The following is a 15,160-nucleotide window of genomic DNA, read 5'->3' on the forward strand; positions in this document are numbered from 1 at the left end:
TATATGTGTAATAAGAGTTGTAATGCATTCTGCTTCGATTTCTTTATCTAAAATAAATGAATGAATCAATAAATAAATAGATAAATAGCAAGCAAACGGGTTTTCCCAAATGTAAATCCTTTTATGTCTTTGAATAAAACTGTCAAAATTAAGTACTGCCCAACATTGCTTATCCACAGGATTTTCTTTTTTTTCTTTTTTTTTTTTTTAATATTTATTTTTTAGTTTTCGGTGGACACAACATCTTTGTTTGTATGTGGTGCTGAGGATCGAACCCGGGTTGCACGCATGCTAGGTGAGTGCGCTACCACTTGAGCCACATCCCCAGCCCTCCACAGGATTTTCTAAAGTTTGTTTTTTTCTTTCTTTCTTTCTTTCTTTTTTTTTTTTAATACAACTGAACAAAACTAAAACATCTGAACCCTTTGTATTTCTTACTTGCATAGGATTTATTCATTTTGGCAGGAATCTTTCCAAAAGAATCTTTCTAGTACTCAGAATAAACTGCAAAAATTAAAAGATTTCCCACATTTTTCACTTCACAGGGCTTCTCTCCATGAGTATTTTCATAAAAGAGTAGAAAAATAGGTCTGGAACATGAAGCTGATAAAGTGTAGCAAATCGCCCCCATTCAGAGTGTTTGTTTTCCAGTGAGTGAAATGGCTTTGAAGACAACAGGGAAAATGTAATGATTTGCCATATTTTTTCCACATTTAAACAGTTGTGGTGATGTATGCCTTTAATCCCAGAGACTTGGGAGGCTGAGGCTGAAGGATCACAAGTTTGAGGCCAGCCTCAGCATTTTAGGTAGACCCTAAGGAACTCAGCAAGTCCCTGTCTCAAAATTAAAAATATAAAAAAGAATGAGGATGTGTCTCAGTGGTAGAGTGCCACCAGACCAAAACTCCAGTACAATCCCCAGTACAGTATTCAGCAGAGTGAGCCCTTTTTTTGTGTTTGAAGGTGACAAGAAATATTGATTCACCACATTTCACATTTAAAAAATTTTTCTCCAGTAAACTTCCAACATGTTGATGAGAAGAACAGTGATAACAGAAGACTTTTGTCAATTGTTTTCATCAGCACAATTTCTTTGCAATATGAGTTTGTTCATGTAAGTGAAGCTGATGGGATATAACAAAGGCTTTTCCCCATTGTTGACATTCATAGGGCTTCTCTCCAGTGTGAGTTCGTTCATGTGAGCAAAGATGAGAGGACTGAGTGAAAGCTATGCCACACTGCTTACATTCATAGGGTTTCTCTTGAGTGTGAGTCCCTTCATGTCTGTGAAGGAAAAAGGAAGAAATGAAGATTTTTCCACATTGTTGGTATTCATTAGGTTTCTCTTCTGCATGAATTCTTCCATGTATGTGAGGTTCACTGGATGTGTCAAGGCGTTCTCCACATTGTTGATATTCATAAGGCTTCTCTCCAGTATGCTTTTTTTCATGTCTGTGAAGATGATGGGATTGAGCGAAGGCTTTGCCACACTGCTTACATTCATAGGGCTTCTCTCCAGTATGTGTTCTTCCATGTCTCTTAAGGTGACTGGATTTAGCAAAGGCTTTTCCACATTGTTGACATTCATAAGGCTTCTCCCCAGTATGAGTTCGTTGATGTTTGTGAAGTTGAGAAGATTCAGCAAAGGCTTTTCCACACTGTTTACATTCATAGGGCTTCCCTCCAGTATGAGTTTGTTCATGTTTGTGAAGCTGAGAAGATCTAGCAAAGGCTTTTCCACACTGCTTACACTCATAGGGCTTCACTCCAGAATGCGTTTGTTCATGTATGTGAAGGTAAAAGGCAGTAGTGTAGACTTTTCCACATTGTTGACATTGATAGGGCTTCTCTCCTCTATGAGTCCGTTCATGTCTGTGGAGGGAAAAAGAAGTAGTGAAGACTTTTCCACATTGTTGACATTCATTGGGCTTCTCTCCAGTATGGATTTGTTCATGTATCTGAAGGTAAGACAAAGTAGTGCAGGCTTTCCCACATTGTTGACATTCATAGGGTTTCTTTTTCATATGAGTTTTTTTATGTGAGTGAAGGCTAGAAGACTGAGTAAAAGCTTTGCCACACTGCTTACATTCATAGGGCTTCTCCCCAGTATGAGTCCGCTCATGTATCTGAAGGTAGGAAGAAGTACTGAAGGCTTTCCCACATTGTTGACATGCATAGGGCTTCTCTCCTGTATGAGTTTTTTCATGTGAGTGAAGGTTAGAGGACTGAGCAAAGGCTTTGCCACACTGCTTACATTCATAGGGCTTCTCTCCAGTATGTGTTCGTTCATGTCTGTGAAGGGAAAAAGAAGTAGTGAAGACTTTTCCACATTGTTGGCATTCATTGGGATTCTCTCCAGTATGGATTTGTTCATGTATCTGAAGGTAAGATGAAGTAGTGTAGGATTTTCCACATTGTTGACATTCATAGGGTTTCTCTCTAGTATGTTTTCTCTGATGTATTCTAAATAAACTTCGGTAAGCAAAGTCTTTCCCACATACGTTACATTTAAAAAGTACTTTCCCAGTGTGCGTGATCACGTGACTGTGAAGACTTGTGGGTGAAACCAAGGTTTTACCACCTTCTTTACATTCATGGGATTTCTCTCCAGAATGAGTTGTTTCATGTTTTCTATATAAAGTGGGGGAATGAAAGGCTTTCCCACATACCTCACATTGAAAATGTTTACCTCCACTATGTGTTCTTGTGTGTCTTTGAACACCTGTGAGAGAAGAGACTTCATCACATTGTTGACATTCATCAGGTTGCCACCCAGTATGAGAATCTTCATGCCTTTGAATGTCATTGGAACAACTGATGACTTTCCCACATACTGTATTTTCATAGGTTCCATCTCCAGTTTGTGTTAACATTTGTGTGTGAACACTTTTGAGAGAAACCAGAGATTTCCTGTATTGTTTCAATTCACATGGCTTCTCTTCACATTCTTCATGCTTGTAGCGTTCGTGTCCATAGTGAGATGTGATCTGCCTATGAAGGAATGAAGGGCATATGAAGTCTTTGTCACACATAATACAGTCACATGAATTTTCTCTATTAAAATTTTTCTTTGCTTAAGAATTGGAATCTCATTGAAAGTTTCCCCACACTGTTCTTTGCCTTTGAAGTTTAGCATATGACTTCTTTGAAGAACGACCAGCACATTATTAATACTTGATTAATTCATGTTGTATTTATTTAAGGTCCTAGGCTAACGTTACTACCAACATGAGGTAAAGCCTAGGTTTTTCAAACTTGTTCAAATTGCCAGAACAAAGAGATTGAGAGGAAACAATGCTTTGCAACACAGCTTGCCTATGGTTATTATCCAAATAGTGATATTCACATATGAAATTTCATAATACTTTCTGCAAGTCAAGCACTTTGAAAAGACTGAATATCTTTTACAGTTAAATTATATAATTTATTTCAGTTGTCAATAGACTTTATTGATTTAAATGTGGTGCTGAGAAGAGAACCCAGTGCCTCAAGCATGCTAGGCGAGCTCTCTACCACTGAGCCACAACCCCAGTCCCAGTGAAGTATATATTTCTGGTAAAAAATCTTATAAGAATAAATACATTTAAAGTTGTGCAAATTTCTTGCATTGGTTTTAAAAATTATATGGCATTCTCAGATTCCCTCAAGGATTCCTCTTGTGAGTACAATTACCTTACATTGCTTCCAGAATGTTTGATCTGATCTTCAAAGTTCTTCTCATCACATTTGTTTCCTAAAATGCCAAACCACATCATTTAAAATTTTTTAAGAGCTAGAAATGATTTTTCAAATCCTAGGTGCATTTTATGCTACAATAATTCACCAACTGATTGTCTTTCCATGTTCTACATGAATAAAAAAAAAATTAACACAAATTCTCTAATTAAATAAATACACAAATTATTACCTATAGATGCCAGGTTTCTGAGGACTTCCAGCATCACATCTCTGTAAAGGTTCTTCTGGGAAGAATCCAGCAAAGCCCACTCCTCCTGCATGAAGTTCACAGCCACATCCTCAAAGGTCACTGAGATCTAAAATATCTCACAAATGTGTAGTGGAGGCCAGGAGAGATTTGACAGCATGAGAAATCTATACTCAACATGCATGATGTTCACATGATTCCCTGGCCTCCTGATTAATTCCATGATTTGGTCATTGAAATCTTCAGTGCATTTAATACTTCACAGTCACTCCAACAGTAGAATTGGGCCACACACAAGGTAAATACTAGAGTGGTGTACACCCTTTCTGTGGTGAGTTCACAGGAAGTAAGAGGGGCTCCCGAGTCACCCTTATCTTATTTGTTGATTGTATCTCTATCACCTTCTTACCAACATCCTGTGCAGTAGAGAGCTAATATTAGCACTCTCCATATTACTTACCCTTAGAAAAGAAAGCTGACTGAGTAGGAAATTGCTAGGATCACAAAACTCAGCATTTGAGAGATCCTGCCAACCACAGTGGCTCATTGGGCCTACACAGTTAATATAGACAACATGGTATTTACTGATCTCCTGTTTCCTTCTGAAAGTCAATTGTTCCATCCTTAAAGAAGTGCCTAGAATCAGCCCCAACTCACACCCTCAGAGTATGGAGTCACTAAAGAGTTTCCCTCATAGACAACAGTTAGACAATCTTCCACACAGATTGTCACAATGTGTTCACTGGGGACTGAGCTCAACTTGGGTGATTACACTGAGGACAACTATAAGTTTGCAGGTGCTTTACTCCAGAACAAATTTACCCAATTAGTAATCAAGCACATTGGTTAAGACAACAATAAAATAATTTCTGGTGGTTAATGTCAAAGCAGAATGGGGTGTGTGGAAAGACGGCATGTGTCCCTGAAAACTCGATGACCCCAAGATGTCACCTTGTCCAAACAACAGCCTTCAAAATAATATCGGTTTGAAAAATGGTTTTCTTAACATACAGCAGAAAATCCTTTCCCAAACCTCATGGCAACCATGAATGTCCAATGATTGTCAAACTCTTCTGAACAGCAGATGTCTCACTCAGATAATGTACAGTCAGCCATGAGACACACACCACCATTCTGCTCAAGGACATTTTGATAAAGATAGGCCACATGTACAATGATGGTCTGTCATCAAAGAGATTCCTCATTCCTGTAGCACAGCTGGTGCAAGGAAACCTCAGGCACAAGCACTTCCAGGGTTTGTTAAAGCAGCAGGTTTGCAGCGCAGAATCCTGAACTATCCCACGCTGACTGCTTGTGAAACAGGCCACTCCACGTGGGTCTCTAAGCAGGCTATGATTTCTGCACAGTGTGGAACAGCCAAAAGGACCACCTACCAGAACATGACCCTGCCACTCACAAAGAACCATGCTCAAGGACTTAAGACACATGACATTTGAAGCAGGACAGTATTCAACAGAGGTTGGTAGGAGCCAAAAAAAAAAGCCTTTAGTGGGCTGTTCTTTGTAGCATGGAAAACGTATGAGTGATAGCAGGTGTCTTGGAGACAGATCGCAATGATGGTCCAGGCAAACTTAAATCTAAGTGGCAAAGGGTACTTCATCCATCTATTCTGCAGACAAATATTGTTTATTATACCTTTAACTGTGAAAGACTAAAACATATTTCAAAAATTTAAAAAATATATATATAATTACTACCCACACACCCCCAAAAAAGAAAGGCAAGACATCTCAAACAGGATTCCATGACACACTTAAGACCTGCCACCAATTTTCTACTGTTATTTCCAGACAACAGAAATTGAGTTAAAACCTCCTAATTCTTTAGTTTTATATTTTTTTTTAGTTGTAGTTGAACACAATAGCTTTATCCTATTTATTTATGTGGTGCTGAGGATTGAACCCAGGACCTCGTATATGATAGGCAAGTTCTCTACCACTGAGCAACAACCCCAGCCCACATTCTAATTCTTTATATGGCATATTTTACCATATTATCAAAATTAATTACGTAAAGTATTAAATAGAAAACTATGAAAGACTCTCATGATCATGAATGCAAAATTCCTCATCAAGCAATACTTTATTGAATCCAAAAATAAATAAAAGAATTATAACCACAGCCAAGAGGAAATTATTACAGCTCTGTAAGACTGATTCCAAATTTAAAACTCAGTTAACATTATCCAGGGACCAGCATACTACTGTGGAAAGTCAAGCCCAGTGGCCCAGATCCACTCACATGGGCCTCTGCAGGGCCCAGGAACACAGCACACATGCAAGGCCGATTCAGAATTGAAAAACCAATTAACATTATCCATCACAACAAAAAGCTAAATAATAAATATGAAGCTGGGCATGGAGGCCATGACTGTGGTCCTTGCCAATCAGGGAGCCGAGGCAGGATGATCCCAACTTTGAGTCCACCCTGGGAAATTTAGCAAGACTCTGTTTCTAAACAAAAAATTAAAAGTTTTGGGAATGTACCTCAATGGTAGAGCAGCCCTGAGTCCAACACCCAGCACCAAAATAAAAAGAAAAACAAACACACACCACTAATAAAAGAGAAATATATAAATCTAACAAAAATCTGTATGACAAAAACTGCTAAACTCTAATAAAATATCAGAGACAAGGAAAATATATGGAGATACTTTATGTTCACAGATGGGATGCATCAGTGTTACCATCAATTCTTACCAATTTCATTCATGGATTCAATATAATCCCAATAAAAAATCTTTTAAGTTATGTTTTCAGTAACAAAAGATCCAGAACAACCAACACAGTAATGAACACTCAATTCACAGGATGAACACTACCTGGGGTTAACAACTACTAAAAATCTACAATCATCAAGACACAGTGGTTTTTGGCACAGTATAGAAATATTCCACTGATCTTTGACAAAGGAGCAAAGGAAAATCAATGGAAAATATACTCTTTTGGACAATGTTGCCAAAGCACCTGGACATTAATTAACATATAGAAAAACAAAACATTCTCATTTCACAGATGTCACAGAGCTCCCAGTGGAGCCTCAGTCTCAAAGTAGGACACACAGCTGGGGCTGCAGCTCTAGCAAAGCACCTGCTTGGCACATAGGAGGCCCAGGGTTCACTTGTTGGCACCAAAAAATTGCCTATACATTGTAGTACCTAATGCAAAATTTCAAACTTCACTAAAATAACAAAGAAGTACTTACAGAGAAATCTGGGATGGCATGACAGCTTCATATGCAACATCAAACACATGATCTGTGAGTGAAAAACTTGTAAATAGAACTTGATCAAAAAGAAGTTTGCGTTTTTCAAAAGATGCACTTGAGAGAATGAGAAGACATGCTGGAGAACTGGACAAAATGTTGTCAAAAAACATAGTGACACTTGGTTGGTATTCAACATACATGAAGAATACTCAGTAAAAAAATAAGCAACCAACTCGAAAGTGGGAAAAAGATTTGGAAAGACACTCATTCAATAAATAGGCACAGTTAATACATGTGTGAGAAGATATTCACCAGCATATAATTAGGAAACTTCAAAATGAACAATGAGGTGCCACCAGATACTCACTGGAGTGGTGAAATGCCAAACACCAAAAGCTCCAAAAGACAGTGAAAACATGAATCAGCAAGAACCCTTCCCTTGCTCATGTGAATGGAGAGAAGAACACTCTTTCTGGAAGACAGTCACACCCTTACAAAATAAACATGGTGCTCTCTACAATTAATTCACCACACTCCCAGGTGTCTATGCAAATGAGGTGAAAATTATGCACAGAAAACTTCTCAGCAGTGACTACAGCAGCCATATCCAGAACTGCCCAAAGCTAGAAGCAAGGAAGATGCACCTTTCAATGCTGAATGGACAAGCTGCAGTTTAACCACACCAAAGAACATCACCCAGAAAATGAGGTCTGCAGCCTGGAAAGACACAGCACCCTTAAATACAGACTGGTAAGTGAGAGAAGCCAGTCTGAAAGGCCAAGTGCAGTAAGATTCCAAGTCAAGAACATTCTGGAAAAGACAACATTATTGATGCACTGAAACTCTTCTGTATGATATTATTATGTAGAGTATGTGACACACAAAACACACCACACAGAGGAGGAACCCCAAGATAAAGGATGGATTTCAGCTGAGGATAAGGTGTTGCTTCATCCACTCTCTTAATAAAATGTAGGACACTGATTCAGTAACTAACAAGCATCCAAAATCAATGCAAAATGTGGAGAAACGGTGTTTGATAATATGTGTAATGGCTCATTTGAATTGTCAACCCCATTGGATTAAGAGATACCTGTGATTAAGAGGCCTCTGGGTGTGTCCATGAGGGTGTGTCTACAAATGATTGGCATATGGGATAGCAAACCAAACTGGAGAACCTCCTTAGGTATAGGCAGCACCATCCAATAGGACAGTGTCTTGGGTGGAACAAAAGTTGGAAGAAGAAGGAAGTAGCAGCAGAGTAAGCCCCTTTCTTCTCCAATGGCTGCTGCAATGGCCTGAGGATATCAGACTCTGCCTTCTTCACTCTCCGAAAGTGGACTGTGCCAGTGATTCTCCAGGAAGTTCCAGAACCTTTGGTCTGAACTAGGGCAGCACCATTGATCCCTCTTGTTCTGAGGCTTCAGCCTCTTGGACTCTGCAGCTACTACTTCTCAAGCTCTCCAGCTACAGACTGCCACTGTGGACATCCAGCTTCGGGTCAAGTAGGCCAATCTAATAAGCCCCCTTTTATAATCATACTTCCTCTTGATGCTGTTCCTCTAGAGAACACTGACTAACAAACTATGTAAGCTTAAAATTGCTCTGAAAAACAAAATTGATTTAATAAGGAAGTGAATGAACTACCATGCCATAAACTTTAACAAATATAAACATAAGAAACAATAATACATAATGAATACCTTTCCCAAATAATAATGCAAAAAATAAAGCAAAGAAGAAGAGTCATAGTTACAAATTTCAAAACTATGGACAAAAGCAAAGAAACTGATTTTCAATACTATTTCCATCTGGAAAGAAATTGGATGATAAGTCTTCAAAAGTCATTCCAACTGCTGGTGTGGTGGTGTGCACCTGTCATTTTAGCCACTAGGGAGGTCAAGGCAGGGAAACAGCAAGTTGGAGGCTCTCTCAGGAATTTAGCAAGACACCCAGAAATTTTGTGATTCTTGGCCTTCATCAACTATAAATGGGGGGACTGGCATTGTAGCTGAGTGGCAGAGCACTTGCTAGCATGTATGAGGCAATGGGTATGATCCTTAGCACCACAGAAAAATTAACAAAATAAGGTATCCTGCCCATCTACAACTATATAAAATAAAATAAATAGGTACAAAATAAATATGAAGGGCTGAAGATGTGCTCAGTGGTCAAGTGACTGTATGTTTATTCCCCAGTAAAACACCTGCCCACCTCCAAAATGCTGTTCACGCATTGAAATTCATTTTTTGAGGACAACATAAGCATGAGCAAGTCCCTGGCTTCAATCCCAGCACTCAATACATAAGCAAATAAGTAAACAACAGTCTACAATACTAATTTTCTTGGGGTGGAGCGTAGCTCAGTGGTAAGAGCTTGATAGCCCTCGGTTCAATCCCCAACAGTCCACGTACACACACTCACACACACACACACACACACACACACAAGAAGAAAAAAAAAACCTGAAAATATATGTAATGAGTGATAAAAAAGATTATAATACAAAAGATACACAACGAAAGGCAACAAAAATCAATGAAAAGACAACACACTTTCTTACAAAGGAGACTGAACTTTCCCATAATCTACACTCTTTGAAAAAACAAAGAGCATTTCAGTAAATTATGTGAAATTAAGGGCATGGATTATTGTGTTTTTTTGGGTGAACCTAAGAAAAACTATATCTAAAATGAAAATAGTACACTGTATCTAAGACCAGTGAAAATATTGTACAGGACAGAGAGAGTAGAGAGAGCATTTATATTACTCCCAAGTTTCATTAGCTAAAAGGCTAGCTCCCAAATGGGTGGCCCTAGGAGGAGGTAATTAGGAGGGAAGAGGAATCAGGTGACATGGTGGGAGTGCTTGTGAGAGGATCAGCAACCTTACTTAGACATATATATCTCTCCTTTTCAGAAAACAGGTGTCATTTATTATTTCACTGATAAATTATTCAGTGATTAAATGATCACAGTTGGGTATTTTAGGTATTGCCAAAATTGTCCTTAAAACTTCTTATGAAGATGGGTGTGATGGTGCACATCTGTAAACCCAGTGGTTCAGGGGTCAGAGGCCCAAGGTGATGTAGCAAGACCCGGACTCAAAAGGAAGAATCTAAAAGGGGCCAGGGATGTGGCTCAGTGGCTAAGCACCTCTGGGTTCAATTCCTGATACCAAAAACCACACAGCTAACATGAACCTGCCAAGTCCAGACAACAAGGGCAACAACAAACTGTCATCCCCTGTCAAATTCATCAGCTTGTCAACAACTGTAACTAATTTACATAAAATCAAATTCATACATTTATCCACCACAATTTTTGTAGAAATGGATTCATTTTCTGCAGCAATAATGGTAGACAGAGTTGCTCTGTATCTTAAGTGGCATTCTGGAATCTAGGACATGGATTTCAATTGGAAATCATTGAAAAGACAAGATCAAATCTCACCAATTGTCTATGCATACTCAGGGATAGCAAAAGGTAAATTAGATGTTTTTGTTTGTTTGTTTGTTTTTCTGTTCTGTTCTTTTTCTTTGGTTTGGGATCAGAGATTAAACCCAGAGGAACTTTATTGATAAGTCACATCCCCAGACATAAGGCCTGGCTAAGTTGCTAAGCTGTCCTCAAGTTTGCAATCCTCCTGCCTCAGCCTCTGGAACAGCAAGGATCACAGGTGTGCACCAGTGTACCTGGCTGTAATTTTTTAACAATGGAAATGTAACTAGACTTTTTAAAATCCACTTTTTTCTTGCGTATTTAATAATAGTCTATCCCATTTGGCTCTGAAAAAAAATAAACCTGGGCCTCAAAAAAGTGAGCAGATCATTTCAAAGTGATACACAGAAAGCTTTGGTGCTGAGGAAGCACACATGTGTCAGGCTCAAGGGGCAGGGAAGGTCCCTGACATCTGGAACATGACCCCTCCTGTCTTGCTTCCTGAAAGCCTCTAAGATCACCCTCCCAGGGACCTAGACCATGACTCCAGTCTATGAGGCTTTTCAGGTTTGCACAGCTCTGCATTGACATGGGTGTTCCTTATGCTCTGGGAGAGGTTTCGCTCCTTCACACTGTGAGACTAAAAGGGCAGGAATCACTGGTGACCTGGCCCCTCAGCACCAGCATCCACAGGCTGACTGTCCACCTGTCTCCAAGGAATGGGAACAGAGCTTAGGAAAAAAAAGTCCCAAGGAAGTAGCTGTCTAGAGGAGGCCTGTTCCAGGAGATTCCTCAGCCCAGGGCCCCCAGCAGCTTCCCTGAGAGGCTGCACCCCACACCTCAGGCTGTCCTCTAGGAGGAGCTGACCCAGGGCCTGAAATTCTGTTCACCCTGCAGAGAGGCTGTGGGCACCTTGTGGCAGCTCCAGGAGAGAATAGTGGCTGAGGACATGGGACCCTGTGAGGCGTCCAAAGGGAACCTCTGCCCAAAAAATCTGACATGGTGTCTACACCTAAGGAAGATAAAAGGAGAAGCACAAGATATTTACAGCTGTGAACTCAAGTTCTCTATACAGTTGCATCTACATCAAAGAACCTTCAAAGTACTTGACTTGGCTAACCAGACCACCATGAGGGTGAAAAGGCAGGGTTCTGTATGGAGAGCAAAAATTATCTTGGGCTATCTTAAGCCCTTTAATAGCCAATTATCTTAATTTCTGTATCAGACCACAATTCTCAAAACTATTAAATTTCTCAGAATATATCACTACCCTTACCAGACATCTAGTCCCCACCATCTACCAAAGTAAGAATATAATAACAACAGACAGAAGAAATTTCTTTTTTCTTCCTTCCTTTCTTTCTTTTTCTGTAGCCCACCAATCTGATGATCCTACCAATGCAATTGCATATGTAGTGATACAGTTTCTTTTATAAAAGTTCTTGTAGGTCAGGCACAGTGCCACACAAGTGTAATCCCAGTAGCTTGAGACTATATGGTAGAAGGATTGCTAAATTCAAAGTGAGCCTCAGCAACTTAGTGAGGCCATAAGGAACTTGGTGAGATCATGTCTCAAAATACAACTTAAAAAGGACTGATTGTGGTTCAGTGATTAAGTGCCCCTGGGTTCAATCCTTGTCTTTCAGGGTGGGACACATACATAATTTAGGGTCACTTGAATCCACGTTCCTGAATATGGTCATTAATATTTGGATCAAAATGAACTATTTTCCATAGCTGGGATTGCCAATGCCTTTAATGTCAACAGCTTGAGAAACTGAAGCAGGAGGGTGAGGACTTACAGGCCAGGCTGGGCAACATAGCCAGACCCCATCTGAAAATCAAATTTAATGAGCTGGGGATGAAGAACAGAAGAATGAATTAAACACTATTATCCTATGTGCATATATGACTACAGGACTGGTGTGAATCCACATCAAGTACAACCAGAAAAAGGAGCAGTTACACTCTATTTATGTGTGCTGTGTCAAAATGCATTATAATGCCATGTATAACTAATAAAAACAAATTTAAGTAAATAAATAATTTATGTCAAAGTGGGGCAGGGGGGCTTGGTACATAACCCAAGATTCAATATCCCTAGGTTCTATAAACAAATGCCTTTTTCCTTTTAAAGTAATTATTTTGACCAAACACAGGGAATTATTAAGTGATTATTCTTTCCCCTCAAGTATAATATTCACAAATAGAAAACAAATGCTTTCAAAAGTGTTCTTCTTATCAGGGACAGTGGCACAGGCCTTGTTAAAATGGCCTTAGGCCTGAGCCTAAGCAACTTCATTTTAAAAGACCTGCAGTTTCACCAGGCACATCCACAGATCCCTCCAGTAAGGCCTCAAACAAGTTACTTCCCCTCACCCTGATAAAGAGAGTGAAGCCTCTGGCAGGCTGTCCTTGCCTGATAAGAAGGAAAGGCAAGAAAATCGGGGTGGAGATGACCCCAGGGTAAATGATGTCACTGAGAAATAAGGTGGTAGCTGATAAGGATTGAAAGGGTGATCAAAAGCCCCAAAATTTAGTATAAATGATAGAGCTGATGAACAGGAATTCAGCCAGCTGAAACAAGGATGCACATAAGCTGGAGAGCCTGCTGAGGACCTGACATCCCATCACTTGGCATCTTTCCTGAGACCCTGGGAGATCCTCACCATTCTCAAACTCTACTGCCTCCTCTGGACCTTGGTGAGAGCTGCAACTCCTCTCTACAACCTCCTCCTCAACTGGTCATCTGCTCCACCAAGAAAAGCCTGCCTTGGTTCCAGACATGATCACCTGGGTCTGAGTGAGTGTGCATCTGCTGGACTCAAAGGCTAAAACATAAGACCTTTGAACTTAGCATGCAGAGGGAATGTCTGTCATTAGCCTGTCATGATTAAGTGTGTTTTGCAGTGCTGAGAATGAATCTAGAATTGTTTGCTGTGAATTAATTAAGCTAGAATTGTTTGTTGTGAATTGATTATGTCTATTGCAGTGCCTACATTAAGGATTGTTGTTTTCTTGATTAAGAACCTATACAGTTAAACTGTATTGAGTAATTTGAGTGAAAAAAGCATTGAAAGGGACAGAAGTGTGTGGACATTCTCTATTTCTCCCCTTGACTGCATAAGTCACAGTTTTGCCCCCTGTAATCCCAGGAACTTTGGAGGCTGAAGCAGAAGCCAGATTTACAGATAGGTAGTTAGGCAAATTGGGTCTAATATTGTGTAAGATGTATAAAACAGAGGCCATTATAGAGAATGGAGTCCTGGAAACCAGAGCAGCAATTGAAATGTTAATGTCCCCAAGGCCTGAATCCATTCTAAGGAACTGTTAATGAAACAGCTCCCAGCAAACAGGGAAGTGCTAATCCAAAAGCCACCCCAGGCCCTTCCTGCCCAGATTACTCCTCCATCCCACCTATCTCCCACCTTTTGGACCTTCCCACCTGCATTCTATCACTGCAACATGATGAGAAACAAGGTGTGGGAAAGCGGAAAGAAGACTTTAGCTATAAAAGAGGAAAGACCTCCCCCTTACAGGGATTCCACCTTTTGGGTCCCCTTCTTCCTACGTGGAGAAGTCTTTTCTGCTGTCCTTTAATAAACCTTCTACTTTCCACTCTACATTTGCCTTCGTGTACTTCTCTGGTGTTATACTTCAGCATTTGGGGAAGCAAGGACTCATCACTGGTAAACAGCAGTAAGAGAAGAATCACAAGTTGGAGACCAGCTTCCACAACAAGTGGGTGCAGATCTCAAAATTCAGTAAAAGTGGAGGCTGGGGATGTGGCTGATAAAGCTCCCAGAGTTTGGATACCCAATTAAAAGAAAAGAAATATTCTTTCCAATATTTCACTAGATGAAAAGTGACAATTAGCGGACGGTGTCCATTTGAACCCAGTGGGAAGAATGAACGTCTGGGTAAGCTGCGAGGTGGAGGGAAGGTGGTGTTTTAGAAGGCAGGAGGCGCCTGCAATTTGGAGGACCTACAGCAGCCTCCAGAGGAGCTCCACTGGGAGAAGGAAGGTGCATTTGTGGCCCTGCTTCCTACACGTTGGGAAGAGTGGGTCGGGCCACCAGTAGGGAGCAAAAAGGACACCAGGGACCTGAGCCGCCCTTCCAAACCCAGGGAACCAGGGGACAGGGTCCAGGGCCACCCTCCAGCGGGGACTCTGCCACGTACAGCAGCTCACCTCAAAGACCCAAAACCCAGCTCACCCCATGAGACCAAGGGACAGGGCCACCCGCCAGCGGGGACTCCGCAGTGCTCTCCAGCTCACCCGTAAGCCAGGAGACGCATACCTTCAGCCCTGGTCTCAAACTCACCATTTTTGTCTTCTGTGGTGACCCGGCGTCCTCTCGAGGAACCTCCAGGAACCCGAGATGGAGGTGGGGGGGACACAGGCAAAGCAGAGTTACCTGAGTCCCTGGAGCAGAGAACTCTTGGCTTGAAGGATGAGGAGGGGAGTCGCTGAGGAAGAAATGCTCGAGAGATTGCGGAAGCCCGCCCTTCCTCTCCCTCTGCGCACTGATTGGGCAGTTCCCCCAGCATCCGGGATGGACGGCCT

The 15,160-nt window shown here is 40.8% G+C and overlaps 1 protein-coding gene across 12 annotated transcripts in view; it reads right to left on the reverse strand.

The window, feature by feature from the left end:
- Positions 1–428: 428 nt before the first annotated feature.
- Positions 429–15,160, reverse strand: part of LOC107161111 (zinc finger protein 878-like) — a 30,433-nt gene continuing 15,701 nt past the window's right edge. The window contains exons 2-7 of one of the 12 annotated variants that reach the window (XM_048797630.1): positions 14,919–15,063; positions 11,461–11,605; positions 3,908–4,034; positions 3,673–3,733; positions 2,423–2,991; positions 429–2,002 (exon numbers count right to left, since the gene is read on the reverse strand). In XM_048797630.1, the coding sequence (XP_048653587.1) occupies positions 1,080–2,002; positions 2,423–2,991; positions 3,673–3,733; positions 3,908–4,034; positions 11,461–11,544 (1,764 nt within the window). In that variant the 5' untranslated portion in view covers positions 11,545–11,605; positions 14,919–15,063 and the 3' untranslated portion in view covers positions 429–1,079. Of the gene's footprint in view, positions 2,992–3,672; positions 3,734–3,907; positions 4,035–7,150; positions 7,203–11,460; positions 11,606–14,894; positions 15,064–15,160 lie in introns of all 12 variants that reach the window. The other 11 variants (XM_048797632.1, XM_048797631.1, XM_048797626.1 and 8 more) reach the window with 11 other exon arrangements.

This window comes from Marmota marmota, unplaced genomic scaffold, assembly GCF_001458135.2.
Source record: "Marmota marmota marmota unplaced genomic scaffold, marMar, whole genome shotgun sequence".
NCBI lineage: Eukaryota > Metazoa > Chordata > Mammalia > Rodentia > Sciuridae > Marmota > Marmota marmota.